At 37.6% G+C, this 24,802-nt stretch overlaps 1 protein-coding gene across 5 annotated transcripts in view; it reads right to left on the bottom strand.

The window, feature by feature from the left end:
• Positions 1-24,802, bottom strand: part of DGKI (diacylglycerol kinase iota) — a 219,082-nt gene that overhangs the window by 105,635 nt on the left and 88,645 nt on the right. For 2 of the 5 annotated variants that reach the window (XM_066998132.1, XM_066998135.1), the window contains 10 exons: positions 21,788-21,862; positions 19,066-19,122; positions 17,419-17,484; positions 13,525-13,596; positions 12,870-12,986; positions 7,329-7,424; positions 6,949-7,023; positions 6,148-6,243; positions 5,063-5,145; positions 2,745-2,805 (listed from right to left, as the gene is read on the bottom strand). In XM_066998132.1, the coding sequence (XP_066854233.1) occupies positions 2,745-2,805; positions 5,063-5,145; positions 6,148-6,243; positions 6,949-7,023; positions 7,329-7,424; positions 12,870-12,986; positions 13,525-13,596; positions 17,419-17,484; positions 19,066-19,122; positions 21,788-21,862 (798 nt within the window). The remainder of the gene's footprint in view (positions 1-2,744; positions 2,806-5,062; positions 5,146-6,147; positions 6,244-6,948; positions 7,024-7,328; positions 7,425-12,869; positions 12,987-13,524; positions 13,597-17,418; positions 17,485-19,065; positions 19,123-21,787; positions 21,863-24,802) is intronic. The other 3 variants (XM_048051847.2, XM_066998138.1, XM_066998137.1) reach the window with 2 other exon arrangements.

Here is a 24,802-nt window from a genome sequence, read left to right as displayed (position 1 = left end):
TACATAAAACTTTTCAATACAAATCTGGCCAAAAGGAACAAAGTACCATAAAATATTTTGGTTTCATTAAATGGTAATTTCCATCAGTGAAAGGAGTGTTGCTGAAAATATTCTCAAGCATTTTATGACTGAAGTTCTTGCTATAAGAAAATAGCACCATTACTTAGATTAATTCTCAAATTAAAAAAAAAAAAAAAGTTGAAGGAATCTGGGGTGCATTTTAAATAATGAATTAAAAAAAAAAAAAAGCAGATAAAGATAAGGAAAAAAAACGATTTTTTTTTCCTGATGCCAGTGTTCAAAGAGTTCAAAGATGCCATCTGTCCTTAAAACGTAATCTTTTAAAAAAGACATAAAACTACTGACTTCACCTGGATGGGACTTTTCCTCTTCCAGCTACTATTTCTGTGATTTCAAATAGATTCTTACCCCAAACTGGAATAAAACTGGAGCTTCCGGAACTGCAGCTAAAACATGAAGTACTGGAGAGGGAGTGGCCTGGTATTACAACCACCACCCTATTTGGTATTCTAAGGTAAATTTTTTTCCAAGTCCCTTCACAGAGAAATTTTATGTTGTATAAGTAGCATTTATCACACAATTATTTATGATAACCTACTGCCAATTGTTAGAGTGTCCATATGGGATGCAGTCCTACATTAGAGTTCATTGTCTAACGGTCATATGAATCACTTAAAACTCACAAAATTGGATGTTACCAAAGGTACTTGAGTTTATCTTAGGCACCATGGTACAACTAAGTGCAGTCCTTAATGGATTGTCAGAGGTAAGTAACCTTCCAAAAACCAATCCTCTGGTATTGAGAACAGGATACATTAGAGACCTATACAACTCCAGAACTACTTAAAGAGCCCTTTGTCATTGCCATTGACTTAATCCATACATCTGTACCTCTGTCTCCCACTGGGACAGGTAACATTACAAATACCAGCCACTTCTGTAAATGCTATAACTGATAAACTTCAAATTACTAATTTATATTTACAACATTGCTATTTAATTTGAGGTCATTTCTAAACCTTGTACAATCAAGGATGTTTTATAGTCAATGATGACAAAGAGTATCACTTCACTCTAAAAAGAAAGCTCCTGACTGCTTCGGAAGCAAAGTTTTCCACTCACACCCTCGAAAGGAACAACAAGCAGCGATGATGGAAAAGTTACAATAAGTTCTGACTCACCTCAATAATGCAAGATAACATCTGGTCTCATTGAATATTCACGAAGTCCATTTGAGCCAGATTTCTCATTTCTAGATGTAATGGCTTTGGGAATAGCTAGATATTAATTTGCTTCAAACTGAGAAGCAGCAAAGGTAATAGTGGAGTGCTGCTCATACTAATGAGAAGGTGCTGCCCCCTGTTGCTTGCACTGCTCAGTGAAGAAAAAAGAGAGGATGCCAAGATTCAACATAGTTGTATTAATTTGTATTTTAATATTTTCAGAAACAAGGTATTCCTCCTATTAAAATTCTGGCTTCCTCATACAGCAGCTGCAAATGCTTTCAGAAACAGACTGAAAACTTCTCTTTTTTTTTTGCAGCTATATCTTCTGCTGAAGGAATACCTCACAAGTTTCTCAAGGAGTGTTCCCAATTCAGTGACAGTAATATTTTATTGTCCCAGGTACCAGCATGATGGCACTCAAATCACATTTTTTCTTCATTCTTTCAGGGGAAGCACTAGTATTAATAACCTTTACATCTGGGGGTTTAAAAGAACCCACAGAAGCTGAACAGAAACTTCCCTCAGAAATTCAAGCAGAGAGTGGTTGAGAGCAGGTTCAGCTCACTTATTAAAAACAAAAGCAAAAACCAAACAAAAATAAAAAATAAAAATAAAAAATAAACAAAAACACTGTTTAGGTGCCCTAAACATCTACTTATATATATATCCTGGCCAGCCATTGCACCTTTCAGCCAGAAATGCATTTTCCTTACTATAGGATTATGAGTATTATCAAATGTATGTCTGGGGAACTGAGCTTCACAGAGACTAAAGGTCAGTTTTTCAACTGTATTTTGACACTCGGTGGCACAGAGTGAGATTTATAATATTCTTAAGTACTGGTAAGATTAACACAGTTGTAATTACTTCATTATCATTCTTGGCCTCCAGGCCCCAAAACTGCAAGAGCCCATCCCCATCTGAAGGTGCCTAAATTCTTTAAAGATCAGATCCTACTCACTTACACAAGAACACATAGAAAATCAATAGCAAGGAAACTCCTGAACCTAAATCTGCCATATCCCAGGCTAGTAGTATGACCACTTCCTCACAGTGAATTTTTAAAGAAAGTGAGGAAACTTGAGGCACAGAGGAGAACCCCATTTGACTGTACTCAGACATCATGAAGACAACAGCAGAAAATTATAGAAGTTAAGATTTAATGACCCCCAGACACAGATTTAACCTGCTAGATCCTCAGATCTGTGCAAATAGTAAGAGAAGGCCAACAAATAAGGTCTTTATTTTTTAAGCTGTGCCAAATCTTTATGCATAAAGCAGATAGAACCTAGGACATTAGACATAAGAATATAGCCCCATCACTAAGCAGGCCAAATCACACAGAAAAGAGGAAAAAAATGAGTAGATTTAATAAACGTAAGGTGGAGGTACAATCAAAAATGTTCTCTACAGGCACCACATGGTGGGAAACCCATGACTGTGACCACTTTCATCTCTAGGCAATGACCAAAGGGCTGCCAAGCACTGGTCACCTACCGTCCCATCCCCACCACAGGCCAGGATCCGCAGGTTTGGCACTTTTCTGTACAGCTCCAGCCTGGCCGAGGAAAGCAAAAACAAAAAAAAAAGGGGGAAAAAAAAAGTCAACAGAACAATGTAGGTAATATTTATGCATTTTGCTGAGTGACAGTTTAACAGCCACTTATTTTTCTCTAGAATATCCATTATCAGTGGCATAGGGTAGAGTTAGAAAAATAAAATTAAAAAAATGACATGAGGCCTTCTTTCACAGTGAGACAACCCCTCCTGAGAAGTATTTTTTCTGTTTAACATGGGAACATGTAGCCTGAAAGGCCAGGTGCTCATCTCCCTCTGGAGATGATAAAACCTTCCATTGTCCTCTTATCCTAAGGCAACAAATGTAAACATTGGGGTTTTTAAACCAAACATAGTGTTTCTCATCAGAGTTTGCTGAGCTCTGTTTCTGAAGTGTTTAGAGCATGACAGCTCCTTCAACTGATAATTGTACTTCTTTAATACCACGGAAGACAATATCACCTAACAGAGCTCTTCTCTGGCTATCTGGTATAAGATACCAACAGAAAAGCCAAAAAAGGCCTGTTCTTTCAGTTGCGTGAAAGAGAGGCCTAGTAAAATGTCTCCCAGTGGAGGGGATCTAATTCTCCTTTAACTCCATTACACAGCTCTGAAAACTGTAAATCTACTTTAAAGCTTCTGTACATCATGAGAAGAGTGGCAGGTGTTTCAGCAGGAAAAAATAAATAAAAATGAGTGCCTTAGAATATGAATAGCAAACATTTGGTCCATTCTCATATAGGTAAATATACGATTTTAAATGATCGGTCCTTTTGTGCTGCCCAGATTGTCAAAATATCACTGAAGAGACAGTTAAGTAAAGCAAAGATCCTTGTCTCAAACAACAAAGAAGGGTGGTCTTTTAGCAGTGAGAATCACCCCTTTAAAGACAGGTCCTCCTGAGGGACACTCATCCTTCAACCACTGCCCAGATAAGCAGCATCAGTTAGTCAGCAATCAAAGATAGTTTCATGCTGCTGTCATCTATGGAAATATAAAAGCAGCTTCACCCCTTTATAATGATCAGCCACTAGGAAATGGTCAGGCACTGTGGGATCTGCAGCCCATAGACTCTACTGAGATTTAGGCATAATGTACTGTTCAATGAACTCCCTACTTAGACTACCTGAATCTGATCAGCCATGCAATTGCCTTCAGTTGGTGCTCTGTTGTACATTTTAAAGCAGTAACTATGAACAAGATTCAAAGATGTTTTCCTAATATGTGATTTTGTGTTAAAGGATTGCCTTCTACAGGTTTGTCCTACTTCTCTTGTAGACAAAATTCTTAAAACATCCTCTATGTATCTATTTACAATATGAAGATCGTGTAACATCCTTTGTCTCTGCTTCTGTCACTTGCTGTGGGCACTCCCAAGCCACTTAACAAAAGGAACAACAATCAAAATCTGGCCAATAGAGGGTGCTCCTTGACAAATGTAAAAGATCATATCTGAACAACAAAGCTGCCATACCTCTCACACATCTATTAGAATGGTGTATATGCCATCCCCATCTTGTTTCATATGAACTACCTTTTCCTGAATAGGTATCACCCACAATACCAGAACGTCAACTCCAATTGGTTGTCTTCACACATGTATAAACGTATTTATTTAGATACACATATTTATACGTGAGGATGGAATTTGCAGACAACACAACAGAGAAAATACAATAGAAGTAACCTCCTATTTAACAGAAAACCTATTAACTTGTCATAGTCAATCACAGAATAACAAGACAATTTGAGTTTGAAGGAACCTCTAGTTCAGCTCCAGCTCAAAGCAGAGTCAACACTGAGATCAGACCATGTTTCTCAGGGTTTCATCAAGCTGGGGCTCAAAAATCTCCACATACGAAGAGAACCTGTTCCAATGGGTAACCGTCCTCACAGTGAAAAAGTCTTTCATTATATCCAGATGGATAACCTCTCATTTCAAGCATCTCTTTGGACAATTTGTACATTGTTTCTTGCCCCTCCTGCCACAGTGCTGTAAAGGGTCAGGCTCTGTCTTCTCAATAGCTTCCTCATAGGTATTTAAAGCTAGTGTTAAGACCCCCAAGCCTTGTCATTTTCATTCACATGCTGAAGCACCTTATCTGAAGTCATTTTAAGGGCTTAACTATACTCTGAAACTGATTCTGGATAATATGTATGAACATCATTAGTTTACCAATCTATCCAAGCTAGATGTTCATCTGCTTTCCTGATATAAAAAGAATTATGGTTCACATGGTGAGTGCTTGAGAACTTACGCATCTTTTGGCCCTTCCTGAGAGAGATCAAAGACTTGGCGTGGATTCAAATACCACATAAAAGTTTGGAGAATCTTGGTACCCTGGGAAAAGAGAAAAATCAAAGGAAGGGAAATTATGAATTGCATAATGATTATTAGAAATAATAGTGCTCATTATTCACTATATTTGGACTGCTTTTCCTTCCTCTGTGCTTTATAGTGCAAAAATAAACTAAGAAAAATACAAAATAAAAAGTGGTGTAGCTGATGACCCCCCAATAGAGACCCAACAATTCATGCACAATGCACATGTATACATATAAATTGAATTTAACAACACAGATCACTAACAGTTCATAAGAATAAGAACTCAGGTTCAGACCAAAGATTTATTTCCTACAGAAACCTGTTCTCCTACCTCTGACCACATGCAACTATAAACCTCTGTTATCCCGCTCATCCTCAGCCTGCCAACCATGACAGCAAAAAGATGAAAAAGCTTGCAGGCAAAGCCACCATAGTGAACAGTGTCCTGCCCATCATTCAAGCAATGATGCTTCTTTGACACCCACCATCACCACCATGAACACTTATAACCATAAGCTTCTACTATCTTGTGAAGCAGGAACCAAGGACTCTGTGGGCAGTAGCTGCACCATTGCTCCCTCAACTCAGTGCAGAATGGTCAACCTTTCACTGAAATATCACCTGGTTCTCTAAGGTATAGTATAGGAACAGAAGTGATTTCTTAAATGCCATAACAATGTGGCATTTCACATTCACTGGGCTTTCCTTGTAAAATTACATCATATTTTGCATAAAAGAAGTCTTAGATACTTCACCAGGAATCTAAAATTTCTGTGGAAACATGAGTCCTGAAAACTTCCAAAATAACATTTCAGATTCCTTTCAACTTGAGACAACTGCTCATATATTCAAGTATCCTTTCTTTCCACTTCAGTAGAATTAGATGGAGGTATAAGGGGAATTCTACAGAAAGCACCTCTTCTAGGAAACTGCAATTCAGTTGCATAGAGTTCTTATTCATGACTGACTGAAAACTATTCTTATCTGCAGAAACACTGTTATTAGACTAAACTTTACCTGGTTCCCTCCACTTTTTGGATTGACAAAAACCAGCAATGGTTTCATGAGTGGAGAGGAGATAGGCTTTATCACAAATGGCCGACCTTTGTTATCCTGAGAAACAGAAGCAAGAAATAACTTTAGTAAAAGCTATGGAGAGGGTAAGTTTCACTGGCACAACATGCAGAAGACCCAAAACAGCTCTGGCAAAACTATTTTGGGTATTGGAAACAGTATAGCCATGATAATACGGTGCTCAGTTGAGACTAAATGTATCCAGCTAAGACAATTCGGTAAGAAAATAAGTAAACCCAACCATAGGACCATTAGTATGATTTTTTTCTCTGTGGCCCAGTGTCAAATTTCACACAAGTAGAATATCTCCAACTGGAGATCAACCAAGGGAAAAATTATCCAACTGGACCTGCAAACCACCCCAAACTGAGACCCTTGCAGTCAATACACTCATCATGGATTTCACAACCCCATTTTTACAATCCTGTTCCACCTAATTGAACCCAAGTGTCTGAGCTGAGTCTTTCACACCCCAAGGGAATGCTGTTTCATTAGTCTGCTGGTAGTCCTGGAGTCTGCTATGTTGTTTCTTGAAAAAATTAATTCAGCAATTAAGAGACTTCTCATATGAGTTTTTGACAAAACATGTCTTTTCTCACAACAAATTCAGTAATATGGAATTTTCCAGTAAAAAAGAATATTTTTTTTAAATCTATATTTAAAAAAAAAAGAAAAAAACTTTAAAATCTGCAATTATACATTCAAATAAAAGGAGACTGATTTTCAAAGCTCTGAAATACTTACTTCATTGCCTCTTTTGCTGGCTTTTCTTTTAAAAGATGTTCTCTTCTTTCGTCGCGTTGAAGTCTTTAATGAGTTCTATGTCAAAAAAAAAAAAAAAAGAACACATGAAAAGCAAAACAAAATTGAGAAGACAGGCACAGACAGAGCCCCTTTATGAAGCTCTTCCATGCATGTCCACTTGGAGAATGATAAGAGTATTTGGCACATGCTCAAGATTTAAATCACATGCGCTGCATGCTTTACACTTCCACACCACCGTTTATGGAGAAAGCCACACACGGAGACCAGACTGGTGCTTTGGAACTGGAAACTTTCCCACGCTGTGAGGGGGGAAAAAGATCAGATGCTCCCATAGACTCACATAACACCACATGTTGTACCTGCCAACCCTCCCAATAGGGGTAGGAGACGCCCATTTCCCCTTCGGGGCTCCAGTCTCCTGCCCAATCAGGCTCGTCTCCTGGTATGGAGACCACCTGCATAAAGATGTAATAAAAAACATGATAAATGAGATATTTTTCATGTTTTTTTTTTTTTTTTTAGGAAAGAAAACAACAAGTTTTAGCTCTGGCAACCACTATGACTCAACATAACGTAGGCACCATGGTGTATGATGCTGGCACTGCAGAGTCAGTTCCAGCTTGTCAAGAAGCTTGTGTGATCATCTGGTGAGGAACAATGTAAATTGTTAACATTTAAGGATTTGTGGGTTTTTTTGTTTGCTTGGTTTAAATAATATCACTGAACCACAGGAAAAAAAAATGGAAAACTGCTTGTATTTTTGCAGAAACTAAAAAAAAATGCATGAAAGCTGTTCTCCAGGCTGGCAATAGCCTACTTAATAATACTGGACCACAAAGGTCTTCTGGTTGATAAGAACATACCAAAAAAGGAATTATTGTTTTTCCTTAAAATGCAGTACCTGATGTCATATCAGCAGGAAAATCTTTCCTTTTCCATATGAATGAGATTTTGTATTATAGGAAATACTGTAAATATTTCCTAAGTATTTCAACTGTTGGTCTGTGCATTACTAGGAAAGAAAGTAACACAGGAAATTAGAAGAAAGTTAATTGACTGTTTTCTGACTTCAAGAGGGAAGCAAGATCCACTCAGCTCATCCAGAAGTTAATTTCTGTCCTGATGTTATTCAAAAGTGTATCATTAATGAAAAGAAATTAATGATCAGACATCACCAAGTCTGTAAGTAGTGATATGTCCCTACTCAATCCTGTTCACTAACCAGTAATGCCATTACGTTAATAAGAAGAGTTACTAGATTCTCCCTTGGTATGCCTAATACCTACTTCCAGAATTTCAAAACCCCAGTACAACACATCAGATGCAGAAGTTAGTTTTTCCTGACTTCTCTGAAATGTGGAAACATTAACAGCTATCTAAATCAAATTGCTAAAGACACTATCCTCTTCTTTTTCAACCAGACCAAGAGAAGCCTGCTGTAGAGCAAAAAGTCCCAAACTTTTTGTCACCTCCCAACTTTTCTTGTGGACATTGATGTATTCATGCCTCGTTGCTTACTGAAAATATTAAAGACAATATGGTTCAGCAAAGGAATTCCTCGGTACTTGCCCTCTTATGTCATAGTTTGAGAAACTATCTAAGAAGGCATTCTTATTCTTCCCTACTTTGATACAAAGTGATCTTGAAAACACAACAAATCGTGACGACTGCACTGACCACAGAAGTGGATGGACAGTATCACCTTCATAGTCTTTCATTGCCCTACATAAAGAGTCAGACTGAAGGTAGACAAAAGTCTTTATGTCAATATAAAGGTACAGTACATTAGCCTCAAAGGTCCAGCAGGCAGCCGCGAGCAGTAGGGTTCTTGGCCTATTTTCTCAGCTGATTTCTGCTAAACAATCCTCCCTGGCATGGGGCAAAATAGGACAGATCAGAGATTAGTCTATCCACAGTCTTCCCAGCTATCTGCTGAAAGGTCATGGGCATATCAAGACTTTTCCTTGTGCTCCAGTCTCTCCAGGTGTAAAATTTAAAATACTTATCTTATTAGTAATGTGCAGTGAACTCTACTGGCAAATCGTAGACTGTAACTCAAGTCAGGTATTATGTCAGGAAAGTACTTAATTGTACGACTTGAAGGACTGTACATGTTAATTCGGCCTCCACAATAGATGGACTTAAGGCCAGTGAAATTCTTCTGGAAAGAGTAAAGATAGTTCAACAAAGTATTGTCTACTTTAACAAATAATGTAAAGACTGTTTAAGTGTAGCTGTCATTAAATCACATCATAGCATAACTCTTTTCTTGCCTATGGTTGGGATGGGAAGAGGCTATACAACTATATTAAGGAAAGAGTTTTAGTCTAAGCCTCTATCATAACATTTTTTCATTTCTACACTCAAAAAGCAATAACATATGTTACAACACAACTATGTTATTTTGCTTTTCTTTTTTTTTAGCATGCTTATTTGTATAGTGTTAAGAGAACCTAAATCTTTGTTATAATAATGATAACTGCATGTCTATAGCAGATGAAAGGCAAGAAGCTGATCAAACATATGCAGGTTCTCTTTGCAAACATGCAGAAGAATAACAGCCAAGAGTAATCATCAGTCTTCACACATGGAACTGAAGAAATGGATGTGTACTACCTTGTCCACATAACAAGGTGATGAGTATTTTTACAAACATATAATGTTATTCAGCATAATACTTGATAGCAAGGCATACCTTTAACTGTGCACCATAAGTAAATCCTAACTTGCATCTAGAGAGGAAACCTCTCCTTTGTGGATGTCAGTTTGGCCATCTTCAAAGAGAGATTTTTGGTATTATTGCATGGTCACTATAGTTCTAAGCAAGCTTAGCTAAATGAACAGAAGAATTGGAGTCCTTGCATGGTATTGGTTGGTGTGAGGGCCACAGACTATCTTGAGCAGATCTTATGAACCTGTTCAACCTTTTCCTTTGCAACATTTCAGTCTTCATTTTCAAAGGCTTTTAACATGTTGGGCTTCAAATGATGTAAACAATTAACAGCTTCTGAGAAGGTCAATCTTAACCATCTTCTGATTGTTCACAAACCGCAGTCGGGCAAGACAGCTGCAGCCAGCAATTGAGGAAGGGAAGAAATAAACCCAGAAGTATAAAGATTCACTAACACTTTTTGAAGGTCCTTGAAGGAGGAGTAGAAGGAGAAAATACCATGTTTACTCACCTTGAACAGGAAAAATAAAATAATAAAATAAAATAAAATGGAATCTTACAGTCACTGCCTTTGCCTTCTCAAACAGAAAACAGATTGAATTCTAAGTACATCAGCCAGATGTACACCTTCTCATTGTCTTCTTTTCTCACACAGCAAAAGCATAGCTAGTCTATTCCTAGCACTAACACCACTTGGGCTACCATGCCTGACTTATAACAAAATGTGACAGGGCAATAGGGTTGACAGCTTTCACAAACTAGAAGACAGAACTGATTTGAACCCTAGGAAATCAGAGATGGTATCAAAGTGCTGCTAGCACAGTACATAAATACTGGAAATCAGTAAAAGCATTACAGAAGTGGCTCACATTATGAATAAAATGAAATTGGTACCGGGAATTTTACATTTATGAAAATGGGTCATTACAGACAGGGCTACCACCTATCCCAGCACTATTTGAACCATTCGTAATATTCTTCTACTTGTAATCAATTGCTTGCAAGCAGCAAAAGCTCCCCGCTTAGAAAGCAAACGGTGTAAGCAGAGATTTTTCCTTAACCAATTACATCACCATGTTTTACTACTACAATATTGCGGGTAATCAGAGGGGGAGTGTGCTCTTTATTCAAATCCAGTATCTGAAAGGTGGTGACCCATGTTGTAGCTAAGCATGGGAAAACATTTTTCAATAAAAAGAAAAAGAAAAATCAAAAATCAGGACAAGGGTTTGCTACAAAAAGCCACCTTATTTGCTTGAAATTAAAAAACAATAAAAAGGATGAAGGCACGACTAAAATCAGCTTTATGAGTAGGAAATTCATTTCAGGAGTTGCCCGTGATCAATGTGAGTAGTTAACTAGAGCTGAGAAAATAATTTATAACCAAAAGGCTTCTAGCCAAATTTATTCCAATTATGGAATACGTGAAAAACAGATTGCTCATTACACATATTTATTTACTATCTCAATTTACAAAAACTTGAATATTGTGTTTGTATTATGTGGACTGAATGCAACCATAGTGTTCACCAAACACACATATAGGGTTAAAGGGGTCACAGTACACAGAAGTAGAGCTGGCCAGAAACAGCAGGAGGGAAGAAAACTTCCTAAAATAATAATAATAATAAAATAAGAATAAAAGCAAACAAGATTTCTGCTAAAAATCTAAAGATGCATCTGAAAGATGTGTTAATATTTTCCACAGCAACAGATGCGTTCCACAAAACTAATACTGCACTGGGTATTGTTGTTCAGAAATGTTGTGGAAACTTGCCCATCCTCTGTGCTACATATCATTCCAATTCATCTAAAGCTTCAGTTATTCAAGGTAAGATTTTTGCATGCTACTGACCATGAATTTCAAGGACTTGACATATGATGGGAGGGAAAATTGGACTGAAATACTTCCTCTCCATTCATGACTCAGGCACACAGAACTAATAGACACTTTCATTACGCCTAACATTTAAAACACGCATTTAAAGTACATTTTTCCCTATGAATTATAATTAACTAGATCAGATTTTCTTTTGAACTTTTCTGAAAAAATAATGGACTAGAAAGCAAACTGTCTAAAAATATTCTAAGAAAGTCATCCTTTGGGCAACCGCCAAATCAGGAGAAAATTACAAGTGCAATTTTTTTAATATAAAAATAAGAAAAATACAAAATAAAAAATGCAAATACAAGCAAAAAATTAATAGAAACCCCAAAAAATAAAATAAAATAGACAAAAATAGCTTAAAAGATTAAAGAAAGACTTCTTAATTAGTTCAAATATGGATACTATTGTTTTTATTAGTTTATTTTCTTTTTATTAAAATTAGTATTTGTTGTTTTTAATAACCTTTTCCTGATTTTGTTTAAAAATAAAGGTAACAGTAGTGTATTGTTGGCTCACAAAAAAAAAAGGGGGGGGGGGTTAGTAAGCTAGAAATTATATCACAAATTCAATAATCTTCATGTTTTTGTAAGAAACTATACCAAAAAGCATATGAAAGATGCTTTTGTTCAGTGTGTGTTCGTCTGTTTCTTTTCTACCTAGAATCAAAACAACAACAACAACCACCTACTTCTTGCATGACCGGAATCTCCTTTTAATTTTTGGCCAGTTTTCTTTTGGATGCCTTCTCTCCCTATTGCGTTGATTAGTGAATTAACCTCTCTAAAACATATCACATCTATTGCAAAGCTTTGAAGTCTTGTCCTTTTTACCTGCAACTAAATGAGCATGTGGGCTTACTGCTGGCATTCAGCAAGAGCTGATGTGAATAAGACATGATTGTTTAAGAGTCCTTTGATGAAAAATTCAGAAGCATGCCAGACCAGCTACAGTGAATTCTTACTGCAGTTCAAGTGAATGTTTGTTAACAGTTTTTCCCCTGTATTTGCTCAGCTCTATTTAATGGAGCATGCTTGACCTCCAACACAGTGTATTGCTTGCAGTATGCTAGCTGAAGTCACAGTTAAGAGGAACAAACCCGAGCTGCATTGCTCAGAACAAAAGTCATGTTTGCTGCTAATCATCCCAAAGAGAGAAACCTACTGATGGCTAGATGGAAGGGAAGGAAGGTACAGGTTCATAGTCACCATGGATGTATGCTGGGTATCAGGGAGAGAGACAAGGTTGAACAAGCATGCCTTAGTGGAGGACTACTGAGTGCCGAAGCCAGGCTGGCCCTGTACAGCCATACAGCTTCAGAAACAGACATCAGCATGCAGTTACCTGAGGTTTCTTCACCTTAATGATCCAGGTGGGAGGCACAATGACAGCTGCGTGAGCCCCCAGGGAACACGGCTCCTCGATGTGGTGTAGCATGAAGCAGGTGACTTTGTTATGAAACTGGAGAAGAGCAAATGAGTAGAGTCAATAAGGAGGTCACGAAAGACAAAGGCGGAGAGGAAAAAGAGAATGACACTGAGAAAACTGGACCAATGCTCCCAACTCTGTCATCCTCAAGTTCCCACCTCAAACCCCGGGAGCTTTAAGAACATAAAACTAAAGATCACCTTTCTTAGCCATGCTTTATACCAATGGGGAAAAAAAATCTCTCCTATGTAGATAAACACAGATTAAAGCTCATAAACCAGCCTGACAGTGCTAAATGTATTAAAATCCCTTTGACTCTTTGAGATGGCAGCAGCATTGTGTTGATGGTAGGTAGCCAGTGACTACACTGGGCAGCAAGACTCTTCTCCTGGAAGGATTCATGTGTTAGCCAGCTAAAATTATGGTGGTTTTGAGCAAAAGGAAAAGAAAGAGTAAAACTGGGGGTGATTCACTGCGAGAAGAAACCTTGAAAGCAGGGACAAACAGAATTAATTGCTTTGAGGCCACTCAGTGAAACTGCTACCACTTGCCCTGAGTATTGTCCACTTACCGCCAGCTTGCACCAGGAACAACTGATGGCCACAATCTCTTTACTATGGAAGGAGAACTTCTGCTGAAAGCCCTACAACAAACAGGAGAAAAAGAAATAAATTGCTCTTGACTACAACAAAATTTACAACTTGAGCTCTTGTCGGGAAACTGTGCTAGGCTAAATCAGTTCAGTGCAGTCAGATACTTTGGTCCAGCCTCAAAGCTCTTAGCCATCAAACTGATTTTGTAGGGATATAATAATAACAGGATTCATGGAGAAGGTTCTTCAGCTAGGGCATGTGCGCACTTCTCTATCTCACTCTCTCATATCCCCCCCCACCCTCCCCCCCAGTCTTTAGAGACACAAACATTTTAATGCATTTTTAAAATTGTATAGTTAAAGAGGGAAAGGAAGAAGAAGAAACAGACACGGAATTACTATTTTAATGGGTTTCTAGAGATATGACTAAGATTCAGATTTTCTGTGGAACAGAACATTCTTTCTTTGCAGTCTTTTTTGCCCTAAATACATATATATATATTAAAAATAAAATAATTTTTTTTTATCATTGTTATTATTTATTTTTTTAATGCACAGTTGAATCAACTACCATGTCTGTCTGGAAATGTTTCTTTTGGGAAATTAAGTTTGTTTTATTAAGCTGACTCAGATCAAAATCCTTTTAGTCAACTCAAAAAAAAAAAAAAACAAACATTATCTAATTCAAATAAAAAAGTTATTTGTATGTATATTTTTATAGGTTTAAAGAGAAAAAAATCACCGTTATCAGCAAATACGAGATTTTATTCCCTTACAGAGGAGTTTCATTTTGTAGAATGCTATTTCAGCAGACATATCTTTTTCCTCTAAATTCTAAGTCTGGAAAAGACCATTGGGTCAAATATACCCTTCTTGCACATAACACAGGTGACAAAGTGTAACTGGAGTTATAGCCTAAAAATTTTTGTTCACTTAAAGCTTATTTAACCTGAAAAAGAATTGATTTGGGTTAATGTTCAGCACTCCACTGAACAGTTTGTCATAGACAACTTCAATGTTGAGTCTAGATTTATTTCAAATTTGCAGTTGTCTGGAGCCTTTGTTCTTTGTCGTTTATCAGGCCTTTCTTTACCACATTAAGCAGCCCTTCAATACCCAGAATTTTCTGCCTAATTGGAAGTCTCTCTATCAGGTCAGGAGGTTATGAGTCAGTTTACTTTTTGACAAGCTGAGTACTACCCAAATCTCCCACATGCTAGTCAATATCCAAGACCCAAGGAAAAGAGTTATAGTAATCTGATTTAGTAACATCTATAAGGACATATCTTCACTGCATCCATAATTAAGGTCCCAGCTGCTGTGGAATGAGATGGATATATGCAAGATGGATACATGCAGGAAAAACGAGACTATTAGGACACTAATGGTGTGCTTGACAATGACAAACACAGCAAGGAGAAATAAACAACCAAAAACTCATCCAGAGGTACAATGCTGTTGTCAGCTGAGAGACTGAGCTACAGTCTGTCCATAAGCAGTAGCTGAGGACAGCCCTATCAATACACTGATGGGGAGGAGGTTCTCCCCATCTACCTGCTGTGCAGAAATACACATCGCAGCTAGTTCTTCTGGTGTCCCCAGAGCATATTCAAACCAGCTTGCCAATAGACCACACCACCAACATAGGACAAGTCCCTAAGCTTTTAGCTTGTGCCACTTCTGTCTAGAATTTTTTTAATCCTTACGCTGGTATCTAAGGTTTTAAGAAAAAAACTCAGAGAAACTCAAAGAGCAGGTTCTTCATAATGAAGGTGATTTAGTGTGTTCAAGTTTAGTAACAGATCATGGCTAAATGGCTTCACAAAGACAAGCCATCCAGCTGCTTCTGTCTGGGCAGATCCAATCTTCTATTCAGTACAAAAGCATTTCCAGTGCACAAGAGCAGAGTGACAGTATGTATGACAAGTGCTGAAACTGGACAAAGTACTTTATTCTTATTCACTTAGTCTAGTGCTTCGTACTGTTTCTTACAAATCTTACTCTTTTTTGTCCCAAAGTATTAAAAATAATCAGCCTCTCATGGTCATGAAATGTTTAGTTTTGTTCTGGTTTGTAACAAGCAGGAGAGAAATCCTCTCCCAAAATCTCTACTAAAAACCTAAAATTCAATACATTAATTCCACAGCCCATCAGTGATATATTTTAAACATACGGACTGACTGAGCAGCTCGTCTCGTTCTGGATGGACTGTTTTTCTTTTATTCAGTAAACCATTTGTTTTTTAGGGAGTCATAAGAGAAAATGATACAGCAATAAAAACATATTAATGATAAGTAATAATGAAACACTTTTCATCCTCAACTTGCATTACAAATGTGAACTAATTCTTCTAAAGATATATAGTTTGAAGTAAGATAATAATTATTTGAAAGCTAACTTTTCAAATAAAGGAAGTGATGAAATAAAGTGATGTGCTGGAGGTCACAGTGAGATTTGACATGGACTATCAGGTTGAAACACTGGGGGACCCCATACTCCACCAAAAATTCGCTCTTCCTCCTTTCCTCAGTGAGAGAAACTTTGTGAGAATATCAGCCTATCAGTACCTGATTAGCCCTGATTCACTGGCAATCAATTTCTGTGCAACACATGAAATTCCATGCTGTGAGTTGTTCCTGTGGAAGTAAATAGTTGTGTATACCAGAGGAAATACATTTGGAGGAAAAGAGCACCTGAATCCCCAGTTTGAACTGGTTATTACAATCTGCCTAAATAATTGGGATCAAAGCCCCCATTAATAAAGGCACTCACACACACATACACAGCACATAGGGTTCCATAGCTCCAGCGTATTTTGGCTATATCCTTTAACCTGTTTATCATGACATCTGCAGAAAAATACAATTCCTTCTGAACTTCCCCCCACCAGTAAGGACTGATAGGAATTTTAGGACAGACTGGTTACACTGGCCACATGCATGTAACCAGCACAGGTCTTAATGTGACAGACTGCAAGAACTCCATATGTAAAATGAAATCCTAATGCCTTTAGGGGAGATCCAATCTAGAAGGGCAAAGGAGGCATGCCATAAGAATGCTGCCTGTGAAGTGCCTCCTTGCAGTGTTCACATGTCACTTTTTATAAAAGGGTACCATATTTGTATGGTGTGCCTTGCTGCAGCTGATAATCTACATCACTATTCAGATACAAATCTGATTTCTTCTGACTAAAGTGCCACGCCATGGAGATTAGACACAATCTTTCTTACTAGTTGATGGTAAGACGGAAACAAAAATATAATACAGTGCTAGAGAAGGGAAATCAAATCCCTGTGTTATTTAAATATCTCTCACCAAATTTCAGGGGTTCATAAAATTTCAGAAGAAATGTCCTCAGGACATAAGGCTCTTCTTACTCCTTTTTATACCTTTTTAGAAACAAACTTTTGTTTTGCCACATAGATAGTGAATGTGAAGCAGTCTCACAAATCCTAGAGTCTGCTGAGACAGAAAGAAAGCAACAGCCTTTCTTTTTCCAGAAGCCTGAAAAAATAGGCAATCACAATTTTGGTGCAGAGAATAGTACTGTGAGAGCACAATATTGGCACGGGGTTGGTTTAACCAAGAAAAAAGCTCAAGGAGCCACTGCCTTCTTCCTCATCATTTTCATTGGCCAGTGCAGCGCAATGGTCCAGGTCATAAGATATGCCATTCCTGCACAGATGCAACTGCCTTTTCTCTTCCCATGTGTGAATCAGGGCTGCTACCACTCAACACATCAGTCTTGTCATTTTCTGCTTAAGAGAGGCTAAGTATTTAGCAAAGAAAATATTCCATGACTGGAAGTAGCTACTGACTACCCTGAATGCATATGTGCCCAGTGTTGTGTTTGTGCTGCATGGGCAGTCTTACCTTTCCACACTGCTTACATTTCCCCTCCTGTCTCCGCCTGTGCACCCAGTGATGTCGGACAAAATTCTGCAAGAGAAGGACAAAGAAAATGTTACAGGAAGTGATGGCAGCTTACATTCAAAAGGTACCATCCACGTGAAATTGATTTACAGAGATCAAAGAAAAGGTCCCTTCAGCCAAGGCAATCATTTCTGGAGTAAAATGCAGTAGTCCCCCCTTGAAAACCTCAGACACAGCCAAAACCACATGAAGAAAAAGGACAAGATAGGGTTATTTATCCATGTCAAAATGTGTCCAGAACTACTTCCTTGTTGTCCTCCTACAAAAAGAAGAAAGTACATTACATGAAGATAAGCATCACCTACATATATACTCAGCCACAACACAGGGCCTTGTTATATTCTACTTGGAAATATACCCTTAAAAGGCAAAAATATTGCAAGTCAATGCAGGTAAAGGGAAGGCAGGGAAGGAGGACCAGTCACTGAAGTAGTCTGGAGTCCTTACACCCTGGATGGCGTCAAGAGGTGGGCAAGAGAATGGAGGATGTGCAGGACTGCAGTGCTCCTTTTCTGGAGGCAAGGGTGTTAGAAGAAGCCTTACTTGTGCCCTGCTGTTATGCCAGCCTGCACAGCAGAACTCATGTGGCAGGGAACTGAGCTACCTCTGCTAAGAGCAAGCCGTGACATGATCCTACCAAAGAAAGAGGAGGAAAGTCTCTGAGTTTCCCCATCTCTGCTTTTGGGGAAGTGAACAGTGGCTCTTAAACAAGTAGCGTTCTATTTCTCCCCCATAACTAACAAAAATGAAACAGAACAACACGCAAAAGCAGTCACTTCCAAGTCTTCTTCCATACTGTGATTACTCATGGAAAAAGGGCTTCCATGGTACCAGACTGGCAACCAAAACAACTATAGCAGTTAGGGTTGTGGTTTTTTTTCCCCTCTTTAAATAAAACAAGAAAAAAAAAAAAAAAACACCACCACAATCTAATGTGTAAATAAGTTTCAACAACTATCTATTCTTTTTTGGTGGTGGTGGTGGTGGTGGTGGTGGTTTTGTTGTTGAGGGGTTTGGGGGTCAGGGTTTTTTATTCATTTTTTTGACCACTGACTTCTAACTCTGTAAGAGATACATAAAAATAGCTATAAAAATAGCTATAAGAACAGTAAATACCCAGTACCTTCAAGGGAGATGGACTCATACAGTAGCTGGATGCAAACCACAGGGTTTTTGAATGTTTGATATTTTGACTAACAAAAATCTTTGAACACGAGAGATGCTTGAAAAAAATAAAATTAAAAAAATGAAGGGAATGTTCAGCTGAAGCTCAGGGAAGCACAGAAAAGCCAAAATACTAATTCAAAGGTCAGAAAGAAAAATGAAATGCTACAAAAAAAAAAAATAGAGAATGGCTGAGTGAATGGGAAAAGAGACAGCAGAAAGACAAAATGGTTCCTGTCAGTATAAGTAATGCAGCAATTCAGCTAGAATTCATTTTACATTTATTCTGGGGTGAAGAACAGATCCCACAGGGAATCAATACTCTAAGACTCCTCTGAATCTAGAAGCACTGCTGCAGCTCCACACCAGGTGAATCAGCCCACAAATCAAATGAAAAGCAACCATCATTTGTCCATTACTTACCTCTCTTGGAGACCTGGAGCCCCCTTCTCGGAAAGTTGGTTTGCAGCGAAAATTAATCTGGCATTAAAATAAAGGTGTTAGAACTGGAACTGAGATGAGAGATTATTCCAATATGTTGATCTAGGCCACATTTCCAAAGTATTTGTTACTTATTATAATATTTATTTCATGAGTTGAAGAAAGTAACTTACCTGGATGTCAGAAAATCTCTTCACATGCCACAATAATACTCCTTGCTAAATCTGTACAAAGCCCTCACCTTCATTAAAGCTACTGCTGCCTTCTCGGTTCCATTATTTAAACCATCTCTCCCTTGCCAAGACGGCAACCTGTGTTTTTTTTCTGAAGAATGTCATTTGCAACCAAAGTGGACTTAAGTTCTCAGAAGTTAATAGGAGCTGGAAAGCTAACTCTAAGACCTTTTTGCACATCCCAGCCTTATGCCTTCATAAGCAAAAGCTGTGCAAAAATCATCTTAGTTTACAGGAAAAAAAGTGTACATTATTCTAAATTTCTACCTTTTGTTTAGAACACTTCCCCAGTCACAAGCCATTTGGTGAATATAAAACTGCCTCATGCAGTGGTATTGTCTCCTTAAGATGGGGGAGGAAAGGCAAAAAGAGGACAACAAGAACTTCAATGGAGAGAATAAATTTTTAGGAAGTCAAAAAGAAAAAGCATAAAATAAATAATGAGGGGATCCTATAAGAAAATGCTAAATAATTTACTAGGGACTGTAGTGATAAGATAAGGGGTAATGTTTTTAAACTAATATTAAGTAGATTTAGATTAGATTTTAGAAAGAAATTCTTGCTATGGGGTGGGGAGGCACTGGAGCAGGTTGCCGAAAGAAGTCTGGAATGTCCCATCCCTAGAAGTGGCCAAGGTCAGCATGGATGAGGCTTTGAGCAACCTGGTCTAGTGGGAGGTGTCCCTGCCTATGGTGGGGGGTTGGAACTAGATGATATTTAAAGGTCCCTTCCAACCCGAACCATTCTATGATTTTATGATCTTTTGAGAAAAGAAAATCAACAGAAATGTAAGCAGGGGAATATATAAATATATATATAAAATATATATTGAAGAAGGGAAAGAGCCAGAAGAAAAAGACAAAGGATAAGTGGAATACACTAAATTGAATGGATTCAAACTTAAGCTCGAAGAGTAAAACCTTAAGGATACTGCGCAGCCATGCTTTTGTTATGAAAGTAGAAGGATCAAGTTTCCCCAGTTTTGAACACAACCCCCTACTTCACACAGAAATAAGTTTTTATTCTCATATAATCATGGCTTTCAAAATAATAGCTCAAGGGAGAAAAAAGAAAAAAGTGAATGACATACTTATTACTTAAATCAAAGCCATAGCACAAACCATAGTCACAGCCATTTGTCTTCCTCCGTTTCTCCTCATGAGGAATTGCAATTTATCATTTCACTGCTGGGTCCTAGCAGGTTAGAAAGATCTCCATCTCTTAAATTCATTTTACTTACAACTTGGACTTTTGCAGAGAAAGCCAAACTGAAGACTAATGTACCAGTTTTAAACTCCACAGAGTTTAAGATGAATGCAAACTTAATAACCCTCTGCCAAGAGGTGAATTTTGTGTTTTCTAGAATAGCATAGACAAGCTCAACAGAATGGGTTTTATCTAAGTGCTCATTTGCTACTGCTGGCAAAGCCACTACCTTACTGGGCTATGGAGAGCCAGCATCCCTGATGATTGGAAGTCATGAAAAATTCACTGGTAACATTTTGTGCTGAAAGCATGTGCTAATGCTAATTTCACTGTGGGTAAAAGCATTGGGGGTGGAAATGGTACCTCTCCAACTTGGTATTATGGCAATCACTGTGACATTTGTCAACACAAGCCCAAATACTGGGAAAATAAAAACCCTTTCCAAAGGGTTGCTGCTATAAATTTGTTTTGCATCAACTTCTTTTATGGAGAACAACACTGCAAAACATCTAGTAGTGAAAATGAAGCTCTAATGAAATCCATGGGTATATTCCCACTTGCTTCATCACACATATCCCACCAAGAATGAAAAACAGCAGAGGGGGAGGATTCCTTTTTCACGTTCCCAGTTAGGTGTAATGAACAAGAAACACTGATGGGAAGCCTGAACCCTGTAATCAATATTCTATAAGCACTTGGGGGCAAAGAGGGCTCCTTGAAGAAGCTGATAAGCAGAAAAGATGTTCATAGAATTAATGGCACTATAAAGGAAAAGTTTCATGTTTCGTACTTCAAAAACAAAAATTTTATTTCTGAGTCTTTGAGGAGAAAACAGCATAGTCTAGTAAATACAGTGGAAAATATTCATAGTAGCACCTTATGCTGCATTGCTCATAATAAATATAGCTGTCATAAGACGAATTATTCTGGGTTTAGCTGAGGAATTTTGAAAGGCCAATTTTGCACATGGCAGGATACTGCATTTTCTAGTTTCAATTTTCAATCTAGAAATAAAGGGAAAATATCTTTAATTATAAAAATGTGAAAGCATTCCTTTTTTTTTTCCCTAACAGTTCACAGGGTTTGAAGAAATCTATTTTAAAAGATAAGCTGAATTTTTAACTCAACTTTTTAACAAATACATTGTCAAAACAGCTATGAAAACCTAATTTGGCATATGGTGTTTTCCAGACTGAAAGCTCAGTATGAGAATGAAATAAATGAGTGTTGTCTGCATCATGCTCCAGAAGATGGCAATGTCTTACCTTCTCTAACTGCTCCATGCACGCATTGTGGACCACAATCTTGCACGCAGCACACTTCCTCCGCAGAGCAGATTTCTGCAAGAGGAAAGGGAGAAGTATGTGGATGGAGGTGCACTATTCTCCGCAGGAAAAAAAAAAAAGTTAGCTGTGAAACAGATGTTTTTCTCTTTATAGAATACATATTTTTTCATCTTGGTGTTCTCAGCTGTCCTGTATATTGAAAAAGGATTCTGAAGCTCTTCCAGTTAAAAATTGGACTTTGTGAAAGACAGAAGATAGTGGTACTCCAGTTTGTGAACTAACAGTACAAGGCTCATTTTAGGTAGCAGATAAGGAGGTTACAGCACAGATCATCACTCTGAAAGGAAGCAGCCTACAAAGATGATGGGCAGAGCCAGTGAAAAGAAGAGAAAAAACATACAAGCAAATCAGAGGACTCAGACCAATTAGGAAGAGCATATCATTACATGTTTATCATTCAATATTGATTTTGATGGGCTTGACCACTGCCTTGCAGAAAAAAAAATGAAGTCATCTGAGAATGATAACCTTCTCACTGAATGTTCTTAAATGTTTATGAAATGTTACAACAAGGACAAAATTCTCAACCTAATTATGATGGTTAGTTTCATTAATTTCAGTAGGGCTTTTAAAATAATTTCCATTGACTCCCATGGGCCAAAGCATATCACAGAGAAGAGAATGCATCCAGGAGAGAGAGTACATTTATTTTTTCTATTTTTTTTCATTGTATATACTCAATTTAATAAACCAGACGAAATTAATTTTATACGAATTTTAATTTACAGACCTGCACTTGAGGGACAGAAATGTTATAAACACACAGTACATCGAGACTGGTTTAAGATTTTTACATTCTTTTTTTCAAGTTAATTTAAATTTCTAATAAATTATTTCATTAGAATTTTCAGTAAATTGTAAATAAACTCAAGAAGAAGCAGGGAAAAACACAACTTTGCCTTACATTATAATCATTACAATTTTATGGAGTCTCATAATTAAATAAAAATACCTTCATTCTGTGTGCTTGCCTGTATGTTTTAATGTTTCGCCAGAAGAACCGTGGCACTATATAACTCTCCAATATTTCATGTGTTTTGTGACATGTTAACTTTCCAGTCTCCATATTTACCAAAGAGACTGAGGAATAATACACAGGAATAATCCCTAAGACGAAAAACTGCAAAAATCAAATAAAGATCATGCCTTACAAGCAGCTACGTTTGAATATCTTGAGTATGTTGCTGGTGGCACTATGAGTAGTTACAGCCATTTATGTTGCGAGAATAGTAAAAATTCAGACTTCACCTTTTATACTACTTCTGACCTATTTGATTTATCACAAAATTTCAGCTCCATATTCCAAAGAATATGAATTAATGTTCTGTATATGCTAACATTTTCTACAAAGTCTTTTCATTTATAGCTTAGCTCTGTTTTTGGCCATTTCTCCATTAAAAACCTCTGGTATTACATAGGACACATGTAAAAGAGCTAAGACAAAGAAAAATCTGGATAGATGTGAAAAATTCAATGTCTTCAAATGATTCCAAATGGAGAAGCATTAGCTTTTTGACAGTTCAGATTAAACCATCCACAAATAATATTAACTGCATTTCCACCTCCATCTCTCTAAACTAACAAAAGCCTTTTGCACTGTAACATGTTATAAAAACAGATACCACTTTTTCCAAAGGGAGCCAATAGTACTTAAAATAGAAAATAATCTCAGTCAGGTCAAGCAAAGGCCAGGCAATTAAAAACTGAGCAACTTTAAACTCTGCTGCTTCCTAAATGTGACTCAGTATCTCCATGCCTATTGGCTGCAAAAGCTTGCTGCCATGTAAAACATGCTCCAACATTACCAAATAAAAGTGCAAGTCAGTGGGTGTAATTCACCAGCTATTGCAGGCAGTGTTTCCACCTTCCATAGAGATGCTCCTCTAAAAAGCGAAGTCTCAGCCTTACAGTCATATGCAACACATTATTACATTTTCATGCTACTCCCAGTAAGCTAAATCATGAGGAAATGTTTACTTGTTCTATTCAGAACATAATAACAGTCATATTGGCAGACAAAAATCCTGTCTCCTGCTTTTGCCCAAACCCATTGCCTCAGGACCACTGTAACTGCAGGGCAAACACATGATGCTTCACTTGAATATTACCCCACAGTAAGTAGTCTGTTACAACTGGGACTTTGCTTCAGCAGTCTTTGTAAACAAGAGCACACTTCCCAGGTTTGGCCTTCACGTTTTACACTGTGAAGTAACTAATTTGCTTGAGAAGTTATGGGAGATGGATATTAAATTAGAAATTGGAAATTCCATAGAAATGGAATTAGAAATTCCATAGAAATTGGAGCTACATAAAGCACTGCTGGTCTGGATCAAACAATGTGCTGCTAATGCTGGAGGTAACTGGTAAATCAAAATACTTCAGTTTGAATCAAGTGATCTGAGTTCTTGTAGCTTTTTTTTTTTTTTTTTTTTTTTTTGGAGGCAGGCAGCAGGGGCTTAAACAAAGCAAAAAGACAGCATCGCAGAAAAGCAGAGGCACTATTCACAGACATCACACAGACGGGGGACTCCCATTACATTTTGCAGTCCAAGAGCCAGGAAACTCACTTGGGCATTGATTCAAAGCAAGGGTTTGAACACAGGATCGCCACTCTCTAATAAATTTTCTCACCTTACCAAAGGAAGTGTATTGTTTTTTTCATTTCTTTTCATCTTTTCTGCTGAAGCAGTTTAACTTAAATATTAGGAAAATGAAGAGTTACTGAAGAAAGCAGAAAGTATAACAGCGACTCCATAGTCAAAGAATAGAGGAACATGAGTTAGATCCAATGAAATTTTTTAATATACAGCAGAAAAGCTTCAATAGGAGAAGGCCAACTTTGAATCTTCTATTCATTGCTGATGAGTGCACTCAAGAGTTCAGAAAATGCAGTTCAAATACTTGCAGCGAGAAAATCACAAAAATGTGATCAGA

Source organism: Anser cygnoides, chromosome 1 (genome assembly GCF_040182565.1).
Source record: "Anser cygnoides isolate HZ-2024a breed goose chromosome 1, Taihu_goose_T2T_genome, whole genome shotgun sequence".
NCBI lineage: Eukaryota > Metazoa > Chordata > Aves > Anseriformes > Anatidae > Anser > Anser cygnoides.
The sequence above is the reverse complement of the archived record's forward strand: the minus strand, read 5'-3'. Positions and strand labels throughout refer to the sequence as shown.